Source organism: Oncorhynchus mykiss, chromosome 11 (assembly GCF_057628025.1).
Source record: "Oncorhynchus mykiss isolate SJ-2025 chromosome 11, ASM5762802v1, whole genome shotgun sequence".
Taxonomy (NCBI): Eukaryota; Metazoa; Chordata; class Actinopteri; order Salmoniformes; family Salmonidae; genus Oncorhynchus; species Oncorhynchus mykiss.
In genome coordinates, this window is record NC_143032.1 from 58,284,124 (window position 1) to 58,303,241 (window position 19,118).

The window sequence follows — 19,118 nt, forward strand, 5'->3', positions numbered from 1 at the left end:
GTTTTTTACACAGCTGGTTCAACAAAGCTAGACCTGAAAGAGAGAATACCGATATTATGACAGTACATCGCTGGTGCTACAAATACTGTTGGGCAGAAAAAGTCCTTCAATAGATGAGACTATCAGTGAGTTTACCCCAGAGCCACAGTAGCGTCCCAGCCTTGGGGACTTGGTATCGACACCATCAAAGAGCTCCATGTAGTCGTAGCCACAGTCAGCCTCCTCCTCAATCTCAAAGGTCTGGAAGATGAGCTCCACCCCGTAGCCTTTCTCAGCAGCGATCACCCACTGGCAATCAGACGCACCGGGGTAGTTATTGTCCCCAAACTGAGCATGGGAGTACAGGTCTTTGGTCTTGACCTCAGCCTTAAGACGACCTCCACACTCTGGAGATAATAACAAAAAAACATCCATAGATATCACTCAGAAGGAACTAACCAATAACCTTTGAGGAGAAGCCAGTGCAATAAATCTAGCCATACAGTGGGCTCTAAGTTGTCAGTCTAAGTTGTGTTGGCGGTAATATACCTGCTGTGTGGGAGGCCTCGAAGCCCTTCTTCTGGACAGAGTTATCAGAGAAGAAGCGGATGAACATCTTGTTGGCGCTGGACATGATGGGAGGAGGCTCCTTAGTGCCACAGAAGCGACCCAGACTGGGGGCTTTGCCGTCACGCCCGTCGTAGATCTCGATGTGGTCGTAGGCGCACTCCAGATGGGCCTCCATGTCGATCTCATTGAAGGCCTGAGACAAAGCATGAGGGGAGAGAATGAGATCAAATAGGGAAAGAGGATTGCAGGTATGTTTTACATGAGCTAGAGTATGAAATACAATGGTTCCCTATTGGCGGAATAACCTTTAGAAACCCATTGGAACGAAGACACATGCAATCACTTTTCATTGGCTAAGCCCATTTAACTATATTCAAAAAGCTGAGATATGTACAGCATGCCATGGATGAAGACAAATGGTATGAATGTGACAGAAGGGGGAGCCATTCATGCTTAGGGGATTGTCAACAGAGGCTGTGATGCTCAGGACAGTACAGTACAGTATAAAGTCCTCAATGATTTCCACAGTACATTCAAACCCCCTTCCCGCAAACACAAGCATACCAAGAGCCACACACATGCAATCTGTATGTTAGAGAGTTGGAGGGGGACACATACGATTTTGATGCGATGGCCTGCAGTGGTGGAGAGCGCCCAAGTGCATGCCTTCTTGCTGGGGTATTTATCTGGCCAATTGGGGCTTGTGATGGTGCCAGTCACACTGTTCACAACGTGATCACAGCCGGCTGCAAAAACACATCCAAAGTTAGCATCCTCCTGTATCATCACTGCTCCACACAAGATAATGTCCAAACCCCACTCAGGGGCTGTTGTTCTTGGCACATGGTAGTGTTTCCTCGCTCACCCCCACTCATTGCAATAGGAAGTCATCCCCCTAAATCTAACCTCTAGAGCTCCAACCCGCATAAAATAAATGAACCCAGAATCAACGTGCCAGTGGGTCTCAGTTTCAGTGTGCAGGTGGCCGATTGGTACCTTCTTTGCAGTCGTGTTTGTTCTCGTGCAGCATAAAGCCACTGCGGCACTGACAGCTGTAGCTCCCGAAGGTGTTGACACACTCATGCTGGCAGCCTCCATTCTCCTTCGAGCACTCGTCTTTGTCTGGGGACATAAAGGGACACTACCTTGATGAACGTTTCTCCCACACTACCACACTGCCATAAGCACTCAAGCACACTTGTGGTGTCAAATTGATGAACCTTCACTCATACAGTGCCTTGCAAAAGTATTCATGCCCCTTGGCGTTTTTCCTATTTGTTGCATTACAACTTGTAATTTAAATAGATTTTTATTTGGATTTCATGTAATGGGCATATACAATGTTGTTATACATATACATATTGTACAAAATACAAAAAAAGAAAAGGGGTACATGCGTATGAATTCACCCCCCTTTTGCTATGAAGCCCCGAAACAAGATCTGGTGCAACCAATTACCTTCAGAAGTCACATAGTCACGTTAATTAAATAAAGTCCACCTGTGTGCAATCTAAGTGTCACAATCTCAGTATATACACACAAATGTTCTGAAAGGCCCCAGAGTCTGCAACACCACAAAGCAAGGGGCACCACCAATCAAGCAGCACCATGAAGACCAAGGAGCTCTCCAAACAGGTCAGGGACAAAGTTGTGGAGAAGTACAGATCAGGGTTGGGTTATAAAAAACATCAGAAACTTTGAACATCCCACAGAGCACCATTAAATTCATTATTAAAAAATGAAAATAATATGGCACCACAACAAACCTGCCAAGAGAGGGACGCCCACCAAAACTCACAGACCAGGCAAGGAGGGCATTAATCAGAGAGGAAACAAAGGGACCAAAGGTAACCTTGAATGAGCTGCAAATCTCCACAGCGGAGATTGGAGTATCTGTCCATAAGACCACTTTAAGCCATACACTCCAGAGCTGGGCTTTATGGAGGAGTGGCCAAAAAAAGCCATTGCTTAAAGAAGAAAATAAGAAAAACACGTTTGGTGTTCGCCAAAAGGCACGTGGGAGACTCCCCAAACATATGGAAGAAGGTACTCTGGTCAGATGAGACTAAAATTTAACTTTTTGGTCATGAAGGAAAATGCTATGTATGGTGCAAACCCAACACCTCTCATCACCCCGAGGATGTTTTTCATCAGCAGGGACTGGGAAACTGGTTAGAATCGAAGGAATGATGGATGGCGCTAAATACAGGGAAATTCTTGAGGGAAACCCGTTTCAGTCTTCCAGAGATTTGAGATTGGGATGGAGGTTCACCTTCTAGCAGGACAATGAGCCTAAGCATACTGCTTAAGCAACACTTGAGTGGTTTAAGGGGAAACATTTAAATGTCTTGGAATGGCCTAGTCAAAGCCCAGACCTCAATCCAACTGAGAATCTGTGGTATGACTTAAAGATTGCTGTACACCAGCGGAACCCATCCAACTTGAAGGAGCTGGAGCAGATTTGCCTTGAAGAATGGGAAAAAAATCCAGTGGCTAGATGTGCCAAGCTTATAGATAGATACATACCCCAAGAGAATTGCAGCTGTAATTGCTGCAAAAGGTGGCTCTACAAAGTATTGACTTTGGGCAGGTGAATAGTTATGCACACTCCTGTTCTGTTTTTGTGTGTTATTTCTTGTGTTTTACAAAAAAATATATTTTGTATCTTCAAAGTGGTAGGCATGTTGTGTAAATCAAATGATACAAACCCCCAAAAATCCATTTTAATTCCAGGTTGTAAGGCAACAAAATAGGAAAAATGCCAAGGGGGGTGAATACTTTCGCAAGCCACTGTACACAAAGAAACAGACTCTTGGAGGGAAGGACACACACACACACACAGTGTCAAAGGCTCACCTGAGAAGAACTGAGCTTTGAATCCCTTCTTGGAGACTGTGTTGTCTGACTTAAATTCAATGCGCATGTTGTTGTACTGAGAGGTGATGGCCTCGGGTTTCTCTGCTCCACAGAACTTCCCATGTAGCCTTGAGTCTGCAGAAAGCCCACTGCGCACCTCCACATAGTCATATTTACACACCTGGACAGAGAAACAGCAGGTCATTACAACATGAAACGTTAAGGGAATGTAATTCAAACTTGTACAAATATGATGCACAGGAATATATTACAAACAGTTTGTACTCTATGACAGATAGGAGGACAGTTTCATGATGACACCACTAAGGCCCATGGGGATAAAACAAACCCAACCTGTGCTCAGTCATAACAACCCCGGTACTCACGTCATTGCCCTCAGTCTCAAAGACGTCAAAAAGCAGGGTGATTCGGTACTGTGTGGGCGCCACCAGCTGCCAGATACAGTTCTTATTGGGGGGGTACTCTCTAGGCCAGCCTGGACTGGTGATGGAGCCGTTCAGCTTGGTGATGAAACCTCCACAGGCAGCTACACAGACAGACAGAGGAGAGGAGAGAAGAGCAGGACAATGGTTAAGATGTGCTTAAACTTCAAATGGTTATAATGATATAATGGTGTATATAAAAATGTGTATCACTGACAATTTGTGCAAAACATCTATCTGTAGTAGCAGAATAATTTGTATTACCCATATCGGTCAATAAAGGTCAACACAATTGGCTGACCTGCTGTTTTCACAAGCAACCTACTGCTGATGGTCTCCGACAGGCTTGACAGTTACGCAATATCATGTTCCGTCGTATTAATGAAAAGTGTGGTAGGGTTTTATCCCCAAAAAGCTTAAAAACACAATGCATGTCATCCAAAAAGGTTAAGCTGGGTATTAATAAACCATTGAGGATAATGTTATAACAGACACCCTACTTTATTTTCACCAAAAACTTAAACATGCAGAAATGTATGTAATCCAAAAGGGTTAAGCTCGATAATTATTCAATGTTTGAGGAACATGTAATAGCAGGCCTCCTCCTCTAGAGGCAGACAGTGGTCAGGTTTGGTGAAAAGAAAAGAGCAATGAAAAGGTGAAGCTATAAACCACTGCATCAGCACTTCTGTCTGGTTCTAATTAGGATGTTTTTAACACTTGCGTTGGGCTCTGATTGCCTGGGATGTTGGATTGAATTTTGGTCGGGTGAGTGCATCAAATTACAACCCCATTTGGTGGCAGAAATCCAAATGACAATCCAATGACCAATCTCTGGCGGTATGTTTTCTAGCTACCATGTGGGGCAACTGGACTTGGTGTATTTGGGTGGTAGTGATTAAATAACAGCAGTGAACTGCATCACTATGTGACCTGCAGTAGAGGAGACATTATTGAGCAGGCTCTGGGCAGCATTCTGCTGTACTCACCCTCACAGCTGCGCTTGTCGGCAGCCAGCTCGTAGCCCGGGTCACAGGCACACTTGTAGCTGCCCAGTGTGTTGACACAGCGTTGCTCACAGCGACCATTGTCGGGCTTGGAGCACTCGTCCATCTCTACAACCACGACAACAACATGTTACCTTTACATGGCCTCGCATCTCAACAGCCTACAACTCACAAATGCTGCAATTTAACTATCCTGAAATAAACATCATTTAACTAAATCAATCATGACGGAATTACTCTCAAATTACTCAATTTGACATGCTGCTGAGAGATTTATTACTATGGAAATCACGCTGGTAATTTCTACAGCGAGGGTATATGCCATCAACAATAGCGTTTTAGGTGTTCTTTTCTATAGTCCAAACCCTTGAGATCTGACCTTTGAAAAAGTTGGCTGCGAAACCAGCCTTGTTGACAGAGCCATCAGACACAAACTTCATCCACAGCTGGTTGGAACTGGTCTTGATGTCATCTGGCTTGTCGTAGCCACAGAAGCGTCCCAGCAGTGGACTGTTGTCTGAGTTCCCATCCCTCACCTCCAGGTAGTCATAGGCACAGCTGTCATGCCTCTCAATCTAAGGAAAAGACAAAGGGACAAAGGGAGACAAAGGGACCGGGTTAGTAGAACTTCAAGTCATTTTCATAATCAAAGGTTGCAGAGGATATGGATGTAGCGGCAGTATGCAAATTAGAAAGCGGGTTGGGGGAGTTAGGGGGCCCCCCTGAATGAGAGATGAGTGCTGCTAAATGTAACAAAAGTCTAACTTTGGGGGGGCTAATTTAACCAATCTCCTATTTGTTTACAACGCAATGGTGTACTGCTACAGTGGTAAATATACAAATAAAAGCTTATTCCAAATGAAACGAACACCCCCATGGTTCAAGTTCTTTCAATCACATTCATTTCTTCACTCTGCCTCGGTCTTGAGCTATCGCTAGCAAACTTGCAACATTGTTCTAACTGGGCCCTCAAAAGTTTACCTTGCCGATGAGCTTGGGACAGACAGCCATAGTTCAGCCCCTTTTCAGGTGTCCCGACTTTTCTTTTTACAAATAATGTCAATTTGTCATCAAGACGCATCAATTAATTCAGGCTACAAGAGTGGGCCTAATAACAATTGGGGTATTTTCCAACAGATTCCCTTCATCAATCACGGGTGCACAGTGCTGTAATTATTTTGCAGTTGATGAAAGTGTGCAGGTGGCCTACTTTTTGAAGTTATTTGTTTGACGATCAGATGAAAATAACATCATGCCACATAAATAAAATTTTAACAATCAGTCCCATGAAAAAAATGGAGACCCCCAATGTCATGGTATGATTCGCAGTCGGTGTAGCACTGTGTAAAAATGTGTTACTGGATGTGGAGGGTATGAAAATAACAAAGAGGCTCGTATCTCTTACCTCAAAGGACTGGAAGGTCAGGCCGACGTGGTAGCCCTGAGAAACACTGATCTTCCATATGCACACCTTGTTGGGACGATAGTCGTCTGGGTAGTTAGGAGACTGGATCTGTCCATTATCCTTCTTCACCTCCCCTCCACAGATGGCTGAATGTCAGAGAACATGCAGTGATGTCATCGTTATCTATCATCCTCATCATCATTACCACATTTCTCTCAAGGGGTATTGTGTTTTGTTTCATCACAATGTTGATTATTAAAAACGATTCCTATATTAAATACATCATGCTCTACAGTCTGGATACAATGTTGAGCTGAAAATCACCTCGGACCAAAATCTGATTAATGCAGAATAACGTGCTCTACCCATTGGCATGGAGGCAGCCAGATGTGGGGATTTGACAGAATCACTGAGCTGTTTTCAGGCACGTTGTTCAGTCTGTGACCCAGGTGCCCAGTCAGTCAGCTGAGCTGTGTTGTTATGGGTCTGCTGGGGATTGGGCTCCGGCTCTGGCCTTACCTTCATACACAGCGGAGAAGCCCTTCCCCACCCAGTTACTGCTACTGCGGAACTCGATCCACAACCGGCTGTCAGTGGAAATGATTGGTTCAGGCAGCTTATCCCCACAGAAACGACCTGGAACACACACACACACCAGACCACCTTATCAGACTCCAGAACTACTTTTTTGTCCAGACAAACTTATTATATTAAGTTTATTTTCAGCATCACTGTACTGTAGTGCACATATGGAACTATATCTTTCTTCTAATAAATCCTGACCTTTCAGAGGGGCTTTCCTGGAGTATCCATCTCTGATCTCGACATGGTCGTACCAGCACAGGTGACTCCTGTACAGATCCATGGAGGTGAAGTTCAGGATGATCTTAAAAACCAAGAGAGCATGGTTACAGACCTGGTACAGTGCGGCAGGTAGCCTAGCAGTTAGTGTTCGTAATCGAAAGGTTGCTGGTTCGAATAACTGAGCCGACAAGATGAAAATAATCTTCCTACGTGCCCTTGAGCAAGACACTTAACCCTAATTTGCTCCAGGGGCGTGGTACTACTACTGCTGAACCTGTAAAACAACTTATTTTCCTGCATCTATCCAGCGTATGTGACAATAAAACATAAATACAGTACCATCCAAAAGTTTGGACACACCTACTCATTTAAGGGTTTGTCTTTATTTGTACTATTTTCTACATTGTAGAATAATAGTGAAGACATCAAAACTATGAAATAACACATATGGAATCATGTAGTAACCAAAAAAAAAAGTGTTAAACAAATCAAAGTATATTTTTGATTTTAGATTCTTCAAAGCAGCCACCCTTTGCCTTGAAGACAGCTTTGAACACTCTTGACATTCTCTCAACTAGCATCACCTGGAATGCTTTTCCAACAGTCTTGAAGGAGTTCCCACATATGCTGAGCACTTGTTGGCTGCTTTTCCTTCACTCTGCGGTCCAACTCATCCCAAACCATCTCAATTGGGTTGAGGTCGGGTGATTGTGGAGATATATATATATGTACATATAATACACACACACATACACATACACACACTACCGTTAAAAAGTTTGGGGTCATTTAAGTCCTTGTTTTTGAAAGAAAAGCTACTTTTTTGTCCATTAAAATAACATCAAATTGATCAGAAATACAGTCTAGACATTGAAAATAATATTGAATTAATATTGAAAATGACTATTGTAGCTGGATACGGCTGATTTTAATGGAACGTCTACATAGGCGTACAGAGGCCCATTCTCAGCAACCATCACTCCTGTGTTTCAACGACACGTTGTGTTAGCTAATCCAAGTTTATCATCATTTTAAAAAGGCTAATTGATCATTAGAAAACCATTTTGCAATTATGTTAGCACAGCTGAAAACTGTTGTTCTGATTAAAGAAGCAATAAAAAAAACTGGCCTTTAGACTAGTTGAGCGTCAGCATTTATATATATTTTTTTCCCGAGTCCAAACAGTTTCAACATGAGAAGAACAAAACTCCAGTGCTGACTCAAAGGGATCATATAGATCATCATCTAAGATTACATTATCCTAAGGAAAACAGAGGTATCACTACTAAGCCGTGATAAACAAAGCACTTCTCCTAAGACTGATCCAAGTTTCTATGTCAGTCAGTTTTCCAAGGCCTCATCATGCCTCCCACCTTTTCCCCTGGCGTGACCGATATTCTCCAGATGCAGTGCATGTAGGCTGAGTATCCGTTGGGGAAGCCAGGAGAAGAGAAGTTCCCACTGCTTTCCTGCAGACTGTCTCCACATCCTATCCACACAGACAGACGGACAGAGAGAGACAGACGGACAGAGAGAGAGAGAGAGAGAGAGAGAGACAGACGGACAGAGAGAGAGAGAGAGAGAGAGAGAGAGAGAGAGAGAGAGAGAGAGAGAGAGAGAGAGAGAGAGAGAGAGAGAGACAGACGGACAGAGAGAGAGAGAGAGATGGACAGAGACAGACAGACGGACAGAGAGAGAGAGAGACAGAAGGACAGAGAGAGACAGAGAGAGAGAGAGACAGAAGGACAGAGAGAGACAGAAGGACAGAGAGACGGACAGAGAGAGAAAGTGAGAGTGCACAAGAGAGAGAAAGAGAGAGAGTGCGCAAAAGAGAAAGAGAGAGAGCACAAGAGAGAAAGAGAGAGCACAAAAAAGAGAAAGAGAGAGCACAAGAGAGAAAGAGAGAGAGCACAAGAGAGAGAGAAAGAGAGAGTGCGCAAGAGAGAGAGAGACAGATAATTAACATGAGGACCACGTCAACCAGTGGAGGACATAGCAATTAGTTTCTGTAATGATATGGGCTAAGACATATGGACTCCAGCAGTAGCATAGAGAAACAGCAACGAAGTAGCCGAGTCCCACTAAAAGGATGCTCCAGAAGACAGCAGCTTGATGCAACAATTAAAGTGTCTTCAGAAACTATTCACAACCCTGGACTTTTTCCACATGTTGTTGTGTTACAGCCTGTTGAGATGTTGTGTCACTGACATACACACAATACCACATCATGTCAAAGTGGAATTATGTTATTGGGGTCACTCATGTCTTACAAATTCATTAAAAATGAAAAGCTGAAATGTCTTGACTCAATAAGTATTCCACCCTGCTGTTATGGCAAGCTTAAATAAGTTTGGGGGTAAATATGTGCATGACAAGTCACATATTAAGTTGCATGAACTCACCCTGAGTGCAATTATAGTGTTTAACATGCTTTTTTTAATGACTACCTCATCTCTTTACCCCAGATATACAGATAATTGTAATGTTCCTCAGTCGAGCAGTGAATTTAAAACACAGGCTCAACCAAAAACAACAGGGAGGTTTTCCAATGCCTCGCAAAGAAGAACACTTATTTGTAGATGGGTAAATATTGAATATCCCTTTGAGCAAGGTGAAGTTATTAACTACACTTTGGATGGTGTATCAATACACACCAGTCACTACAACGATACAGCCGTCCTTCCAAACTCAATTGCCCGAGAGTAAGGAAACCGTTTTGTCCTAGACTTGGCACTCCAGTATCGCTACTATGCGGTAGTAGAGAGAACAGTCTATGACTGGGGTGGCTGGGGTCTTTGACAATTTTTAGGGCCTTCCTCTGACACCGCCTAGTGTAGAGGTCCTGGATGGCAGGCAGCTTAGCCCCAGTGATGTACTGGGCCGTGCGCACTACCCTCTGTAGTGCCTTGCGGTCAGAGGCCGAGCAATTGCTGTACCAGGCAGTGATGCACCCAGTCAGGATGCACTTGATGTTGCAGCTGTATAACCTTTTGAGGATCTCAGGACCCATGCCAAATCTTTTTAGTTTCCTGAGGGGGAATAGGCTTTGGGGGTGTGCTCGGTGCTCCTTTTCCTGTAGTCCACAATCATCTCCTTAGTCTCCTTACGTTGAGGGATAGGTTGGTATTCTGGCACCACCCGGCCAGATCTCTGATCCCCTCCCTATAGGCTGTCACGTCGTTGTCGGTGATCAGGCCTACCACTGTTGTGTCGTCTGCAAACTTAATGGTGTTGGAGTTATGCCTGGCCATGCTGTCGTGGGTGAACAGGGAGTACAGGAGGGGACTGAGCTCGCACCCCTGGGGAGCTCCAGTGTTGAGGATCAGCGTGGCAGATGTGTTGCTACCTACCTTCACCACCTGGGGGCGGCCCGTCAGGAAGTTCAGGATCCAGTTGCAGAGGGGAGGTGTTTAGTCCCAGGATCCTTAGCTTAGTGATGAGCTTTGAGGGTACTATGGTGTTGAACGCTGAGCTGTAGTCAATGAACAGCATTCTCACATAGGTGTTCCTTTTGTCCAGGTGGGAAATGGCAGTGTGGAGTGCAATAGAGATTGCATCATCTGTAAATCTGTTTGGGTGTTATGCAAATTGGAGTGGGTCTATGGTTTCTGGGATAATGGTGTTGATGTGAGCCATTACCAACCTTTCAAAGCACTTTATGGCTACGGACGTGAGTGCTCTGGGTCTGTGTCATTTAGGCAGGTTGCCTTTGTGTTCTTGGGCACAGGGACTATGGTGGTCTGCTTGAAACATGTTGGTATTACAGACTCAATCAGGGCCATGCTGAAAATGTCAGTGAAGACACCTGCCGGTTGGTCAGCAGTATGCCCGGAGCACACGTCCTGGTAATCTGTCTGGCCACGCAGCCTTGTGTATGTTGACCTGTTTAAAGGTCTTACTCACGTCGGCTATAGAGAGCGTGATCACACAGTCGTCCGGGAACAACTGATGCTCTCATGCATGCCTCTGTGTTTCTTGCCTCGAAGCGAGCATAGAAGTGATTTAGCTCGTCTGGTAGGCTCGTGTCACTGGGCGGCTCGCAGCTGTGCTTCCCTTTGTAGTCTGTAATAGTTTGCAAGCCCTGTCACATAAGACGAGCGTCGGAGCCGGTGTAGTATGATTCAGTCTTAGTCCTGTATTGATGCTTTGCCTGTTTGATGGTTCATCACAGGGCATAACAGGATTTCTTGTAAGCTTCCGGGTTAGAGTCCCGCACCTTGAAAGTGGCAGCTCTACCCTTTAGCTCAGTGCGAATGTTGCCTGTAATCCATGGCTTCTGGTGAGGGGTATGTACATACAGTCACTGTGGGGACGACATCCTCAGTGCACTTATTGATAAAGCCAGTGACTGTGGTGTACTCCTCAATGCTATCGGAATAATCCTGGAACATGTTCCAGTGTGTGATAGCAAAACAGTCCTGTAGTTTAGCATCTGCTTCATCTGACCACTTTTTTATAGTCCGAGTCACCGGTGCTTCCTGCTTTAATTTTTGCTTGTAAGCAGGGATCAGAAGGATGGAGTTGTGGTCGGATTTACCAAATGGAGGGCGAGGGAGAGCTTTGTACGCATCTCTGTGTGTGGAGTACAGGTGATCTAGAATTTATTTCCCTCTGGTTGCACATTTAACATGTTGATGGAAATTTGGTAGAACTGATTTAAGTTTCCCTTAAGTCTCCAGCCACTAGGAGCGCCGCCTCTGGGTGAGTGGTTTCTTGTTTGGTGACTTTAAAACAGTTACAGTGTTTAATCGCTGTGAAAGGAGGAAAATGAGGATGGATCAACATTGTAGCTACCATAATATTAACCGAAATGAGATATTGAAAAGAAAGAAGCCTGTACAGAATAAAAATATTCCAAAACATGCATCCTGTTTACAATAAAGACACTAAAGTAAAACTGCAAAACATGTGGCAAAGAAATTAACTTTATGTCCCAAATACAAAACGTTGTGTTTGGGGCAAATCCAACACAACACATAACGGACTACCACACTTCATATTTTCAAGCATGGTGGTGGCTACATCATGTTATGGGTATGCTTGTCATCGACAAGGACTAGGGAGTGTTTCATAATAAAGGAAATGGAATACAGCTACAAGCACAGGCAAAATCCTAGATGAAAACCTGGTTCAGTCTGCTTTCCAGCAGACACTGGGAGGCAGATTCACATTTGTGTGAATACTTATATAAATTATATATTTCTGTATTTCATTTTCAATACATTTGCTAAAACTTCCTAAAAACATGTTTTAACTTCATCATTATGGGGTAATGTGTGTAGAAGGGTGAGAATTATTATTATTTTTACTCCATTTTGAATTCAGGCTGTAACAAAACAAAATGTGGAATAAGTCAAGGGGTATGAATACTTTGTTTAGGCACTGTATAATCCTGAATCTTAAGAGGAGGGCAACTCTTTCATGTTCAGAGGCACATCTGCTGATCGTGATGATATTCAACCTCTTCCAGATGATGAGAAGCGATAGCAGAAAACAGTATGAGACACATCCTCTGTACATCGTCTCAAAATAAACCTGGCTTACTATAAATAACCCAACCCTCTGGGAGGCGTAATACATAATGTACATTCTGGTAGTCAAGCCTCCCCATGGACAACTGGCTAAACCAACTGTGCTACAGGGGTTCATTCCAACCAGCACGCGTGGCTTAGGGGGACAGTGCTCTAGGGCAAGTATTCCCATACTGGGGTACGCGCCATGCCATTGGGGTCATGCCAAATAAAAATGTGATTCACATTTAAAAATACAATAAAATATAAAAAATGTAATTTCTTCACATTTTCAAACAAACAGTCTATTTAGTAAGGCCTGTGTCCATAGAGACACATACTACACCTGCAGCTGTCAATGACACAAGTTGTTCTGCTTCCACAAGTACATCTAATGCTAGCATCAGTAATTCTACATTTGTTGTTAGCCCAGCTAGCATGGACACTGACAGTTGTGGATCTGATGCAGTCGAAGAACTACTGCCCCTTTACCCGGGAAAGCACCGAACAACAGACAGGGACGTTGGACCATCGAAGAGACGCAAATATGATTAGAACTACATTGATTTGGGGTTCACTTATATTGGGAGTAGTGCCTTTCCTCAGCCACAATGTGTTTTATGTGCAAAAGTACTAACAACTTGATGAAACCTTCACTCTTGTGCAGACATTTAGAAAGAAAACATGCCCATTTGAAAAATAAGATGACTTTTGAGTAGTAAGACATGTATAAAAGCAACAGATAACATTAATAAGAAGGGGCTAGAAGCGTCTTATATGGTGTGCTACAGAGTGGCTAGGACAGGCAAGCCCCATACTATTGTGGAAGACTTGATTCTTCCTGCTGTTGCAGATATGACTGGGAAAATGCTGGGGGAAAAGGTAAAAAAAACTATACAGACAATGCCTTCATCAAACAACACTGTTTCATGACGCATCAGTGACATGACAGGAGATGTTTTGAAACAATTACTGCTTCACATACAAGCCAGTGAATTATATGCCTTACAGCAGGATGGGTCAGACGTGGCGGGCCTGGCACAGCTCCTGGTATATGTCCATTATGTTTATGGGGGGGTCAATTAAGGAAGACATCCTCTCCTGCAAACCACTGGAAACCATGACATCAGGAGAGGATATTTTTAAAGTACTGAACAGATTTGTGACATCAAATGGACTTTGGTGGTCAAGATGTGTTGGTATCTGCAAAATCCATGACAGGGAGACACAAGTGGTAACGCGTGTGCAAGCAGTTGCTCCCGACACCACTTGGGTACACTGCAGCATCCACCGAGAGGCTCTTGATGCCAAGGGAATGCCTGACAGCTTGAAATACTTTTTGGACACGACAGTGAAAATGGTTAACTTTGTTAAAGCAAGGCCCCTGAACTCTCGTATATTTTCTGCACCATGCAATGATATGGGCAGCGACCATGGAATGCTTTTACATCATACAGAAGTGCGCTGGTCATCAAGGGGCAAAGTATCGACACTTTTTATGAATTGTGAGACGAGCTTAAAGTTTTCTTTACTGACCATAATTTTCAGTTGTTTGACCGCTTGCATGATGATGAGTTTCTCACACAACTGGCCTATCTGGGTGATGTTTTTTCTCACCTGAATGAACTGAATCTAGGATTACAGGGACTCTCCGCAACTATATTCAATGTGCGGGACAAAATGTATGCTATGATTAAGTCATTGGAGCTCTTCTATCTGCATTAACAAGGACAACACACAGGTCTTGCCATCATTGTATGATTGTTGTGTGCAAATGAACTCAAGCTTACAGACAATGTCAAATGTGATATACAGTTTAAGTCGGAAGTTTACATACACTTTAGCCAAATACATTTAAACTCAGTTTTTCACAATCCCTGACATGTAATCCTAGTAAAAATTAGGATCACCACTTTGTTTTAAGAAGGTGAAATGTCAGAATAATAGCAGAAAGAATAATTTATTTCAGCTTTCATTTTTTTCCATCACATTTCCAGTGGGTCAGAAGTTTACATACACTCAGTATTTGGTAGCATTGCCTTAAAATTGTTTAAAACTTGGGTCAATCGTTTTGGGTAGCCTTCCACAAGCTTCCCACAATATGTTGGGTGAATTTCGGCCCATTCCTTCTGACAGAGCTGGTTAAACTGAGTCAGCTTTGTAGGCCTCCTTGCTAGCACATACTTTTTCAGGTCTGCCCACAAATTTTGGATAGGATTGAGTTATTTTTCACCTTTATTTAACCAGGTATGCTAGTTGAGAACAAGTTCTCATTTACAACTGCGACCTGGCCAAGATAAAGCAAAGCAGTGTGACACATACAACAACACAGAGTTACACATGGAATAAACAAGCGTACAGTCAATAACACAATTTTAAAAAGAAAGTCTATATACAGTGTGTGCAAATGGCGTGAGGAGGTAAGACAATAAATAGGCCATAGTAGCGAAGTAATTACAATTTAGCAAATGAACACTGGGGTGATAGATGAGCAGATGATGATGTGCAAGTAGAAATACTGGTGTGCAAAAGAGCAGAAAAGTAAATAAAAACAATACGGGGATGAGGTAGGTAGATTGGGTGGGCTATTTACAGATGGGCTATGTACAGCTGCAGCGATCGGTTAGCCGCTCAGATAGCTGATCTATAAAGTTAGTGAGGGGAATATAAGTCTCCAGCTTCAGCGATTTTTGCAATTCGTTCCAGTCATTGGCAGCAGAGAACTGGAAGGAAAGGCGGCCAAACGAGGTGTTGGCTTTGGAGATGATCAGTGAGATATACATGCTGGAGTGCGTGCTACGGGTAGGTGTTCTTATAGATGACCTGGAGCCAGTGGGTCTGGCGACGAATATGTAGCGAGGGCCAGCCGACTAGAGCATACAGGTCGCAGTGGTGGGTGGTACAAGGGGCTTTGGTGACAAAACGGGTGGCACTGTGATATACTGCCTTCCAGTTTAATGAGTAGAGTATTGGAAGCTATTTTGTAAATGACATCGTCGAAGTCGATAATCGGTAGGATAGTCAGTTTTACGAGGGTATGTTTGGCTGCGTGAGTGAAGGAGGTTTTGTTGCGAAATAGGAAGCCGGTTCTAGATGTTATTTTGGATTGGAGATGTTTAATATGAGTCTGGAAGGAGAGTTTACAGTCTAGGCAGACACCTAGTTATTTGTAGTTGTCCACATATTTAAAGTCAGAACCGTCCAGAGTAGTGATGCTAGTCGGGCGGGCGGGTGCGGGCAGCGAATGGTTGAAAAGCATGCATTTGGTTTTACTAGCGTTTAAGAGCAGTGTTGTATGGCATTATAGCTCGTTTGGAGGTTAGTTAACACAGTGTCCAAAGAAGGGCCAGATGTATACAGAATGGTGTCGTCTGAGTAGAGGTGTCACCCACAGCAAGAGCGACATTGTTGATATATACAGAGAAAAGAGTCGGCCCGAGAATTTAACCCTATGCAACCCTCACAGAGACTGCCAGAGGTCCGGACAACAGGCCCTCTGATTTAACACACTGAACTCTGTCTGAGAAGTTGGTAAACCAGGCGAGGCAGTCATTTGAGAAGCTAAGGCTGTTGAGTCTGCCGATAAGAATACGGTGATTGACAGAGTCTAAAGCCTTGGCCAGGTCGATGAAGACGGCTGCACAGCACTGTCTTTTATCGATGGCGGTTATGATATTGTTTAGTACCTTGAGGGTGGCTGAGGTACACCCGTGACGGGCTCGAAAACCGGATTGCACAGCGGAGAAGGTACGGTGGGATTCAAAATGGTCAGTGATCTGTTTAAAGTTGAAGACTTTAGAAAAGGCAGGGCAGGATGCATATAGGTCTATAACAGTTTGGGTCTAGAGTGTCACCCCCTTTGAAGAGGGGGATGACCGCGGCAGCTTTTCAATCTTTAGGGATCTCGGACGATACAAAAGAGAGGTTGAACAGACTGGTAATACGGGTTGCAACAATGGCAGCAGATCATTTTAGAAAGAGAGGGTCCAGATTGTCTTGCCTAGCTGATTTGTACGGGTCTAGGTTTTGCAGATCTTTCAGAACATCAGCTATCTGGATTTCGGTGAAGGAGAAGCTGGGGAGGCTTGGGCAGGTAGCTGCGGGCGGTGCGGAGCTGTTGGCCGGGGTTGGGATAGCCAGGAGGAAAGCATGGCCAGCCGTAGAGAAATGCTTATTGAAATTTGCGATTATGGTGGATTTATCGGTGGTGACAGTGTTACCTAGCCTCAGTGCAGTGCAGTGGGCAGCTGGGAGGAGGTGCTCTTATTCTCCATGGACTTTACAGTGTCCCAAAACTTTTTGGAGTTAGAGTTACAGGATGCAAATTTCTGTTTGAAAAAGCTTGCCTTTGCTTTTCTTTCCTGGCTGACTGCGTGTATTGGTTCCCGACTTCCCTGAAAAGTTGCATATCGCGGGGACTATTCGATGCTAGTGCAGTCTGTCACAGGATATTTTTGTGCTAGTCGAGGGCAGTCAGGTCTGGAGTGAGCCAAGGGCTATATCTGTTCTTAGTTCTACATTTTTTGAAAGGGGCATGCTTATTTTAGATGGTGAGGAAATTACTTTAAAAGAACGACCAGGCATCCTCGACTGACGAGATGAGGTCAATATCCTTCCAGGAAACCCGGGCCAGGTTGATTAGACAGGCCTGCTCGCAGAAGTGTTTTAAGGAGAGTTTGACAGTGATTATGGGTCGTCATATGACCGCGGACCCATAGCGGATGCAGGCAATGAGGCAGTGATCGCTGAGATCCTGATTAAAACAGCAGAGGTTTATTTGGAGGGAAAGTTGGTCAGGGTAATATCTATGAGGGTGCCCATGTTTACGGATTAAGGGTTGTACCTGGTGGGTTCCTTGATAATTTGTGTGAGATTGAGGGCATCTAGTTTAGTTTGTAGGACTGTCAGGGTGTTAAGCGTATTCCAGTTTAGGTCACCCAACAGAGCGAACTCTGAAGATAGATGGGGGGCAATCATTTCACCTATGGTGTCCAGAGCACAGCTGGGAGCTGAGAGGGGTCTATATCAGTGAGAGACTTATTTCTGGAGAGATTAATTTTGAAAATTAGAAGCTCAAACTGTTTGGGCATAGACCTGGAAAGTATGACAGAACTTTGCGGGCCATCTCTGGAGTAGATTGCAACTCCTCCCCCGTTGGCAGTTCAATCTTGACGGACAATGTTGTAGTTAGGTATGGAAATCTCTGAATTTTTGGTGGCATTCCGAAGTCAGGATTCAGACACGGCAAGGACATCAGGGTTGGAGGAGTGTGCTAAAGCAGTGAGTAAAACAAACTTAGGGAGGAGGCTTCTGATGTTAACATGCATGAAACCAAGGCTTTTTCGGTTACAGAAGTCAACAAATGAGAATGCCTGGGGACACGCAGGGCCTGGGTTAACCTCCACATCACCTGAGGAACAGAGGAGGAGTAGGATGATGGTACGGCTAAAGGCTATTAAAACTGGTCGTCTAGTGCGTTGGGGACAGAGATTAAAAGGAGCAGATTTCTGTGTGCAGAAGAATAGAATCAGTACATAATGTACAGACAGGGTTATGGTGGGGTGCGGGGCTTTGTGATGGACACTCCAATACCTGGACTTTGTTGTCCTTAAGCCATTTTGCTACAGCTTTGGAAGTATGCTTGGGGTCATTATCTATTTGGAAGACCCATTTGCGACCAAGCTTTAACTTCCTGACTGATGTCTTGAGATTTTGCTTCAATATATCCACATACATTTTCCTCCTCATGATGCCATTTATTTTGTGAAGTGGACCAGTCCCTCCTGCAGAAAAGCACCCCCACAACATGATGCTGCCACCCTCGTGCTTCACGGTTGGGATGGTGTTCTTCGGGTTGCAAGCCTCCCCCTTTTTCCTCCAAACATAACGATGGTCATTATGGCCAAACAGTTCAATTTTTGTATCATCAGACCAGAGGACATTTCTCCAAGTACCATCTTTGTCCGCATGTGCAGTTGCAAACCGTAGTCTGGCATTTTTTAATGGCAGTTTTGGAGAAGTGGCTTCTTCCTGGCTGAGCGGCCTTTCAGGTTATGTCGATATAGGACTCGTTTTACTGTGGATATATACTTTTATACCCGTTTCCTCCAGCATCTTCACAAGGTCCTTTGCTGTTGTTCTGGGATTGATTTTCACTTTTTGCACCAAAGTACGTTCAACTCCAGGAGACAGAACGAGTCATCTTCCAGAGCGTTATGTCAGCTGCGTGGTCCCATGGTGTTAATACTTGCGTACTATTGTTTGTACAGATGAACGTGGTACCTTCAGGCGTTTGGAAATTGCTCCCAAGGATAAACCAAACTTGTGGAGGTCTACAATGTTTTTTCTAAGGTCTTGGCTGATTTCGTTTGATTTTCCCATGATGTCAAGCAAAGAGGCACTGAATCTGAAGGTAGGCCTTGAAATACATCCACAGGTACACCTCCAATTGACTCAAATTATGCCAATTAGCCTATCAGAAGCTTCTAAAGCCATGACATAATTTTCTGGAATTTTCCAAGCTGTTTAGAAGGCACAGTCAACT

General features: G+C 44.1%; 1 protein-coding gene across 1 annotated transcript in view; it reads right to left on the reverse strand.

Moving 5' to 3' along the window:
* The window catches only part of bmp1a (bone morphogenetic protein 1a), a 50,332-nt gene that overhangs the window by 2,276 nt on the left and 28,938 nt on the right, over positions 1-19,118 (reverse strand). Inside the window, exons 8-19 of the mRNA XM_021621495.3 lie at positions 8,438-8,553; positions 7,044-7,146; positions 6,780-6,896; positions 6,261-6,406; positions 5,235-5,430; positions 4,838-4,963; positions 3,792-3,952; positions 3,406-3,586; positions 1,546-1,671; positions 1,168-1,295; positions 529-742; positions 136-386 (exon numbers count right to left, since the gene is read on the reverse strand). Coding sequence (XP_021477170.3) covers positions 136-386; positions 529-742; positions 1,168-1,295; positions 1,546-1,671; positions 3,406-3,586; positions 3,792-3,952; positions 4,838-4,963; positions 5,235-5,430; positions 6,261-6,406; positions 6,780-6,896; positions 7,044-7,146; positions 8,438-8,553 — 1,865 coding nt within the window. The remainder of the gene's footprint in view (positions 1-135; positions 387-528; positions 743-1,167; positions 1,296-1,545; positions 1,672-3,405; positions 3,587-3,791; positions 3,953-4,837; positions 4,964-5,234; positions 5,431-6,260; positions 6,407-6,779; positions 6,897-7,043; positions 7,147-8,437; positions 8,554-19,118) is intronic.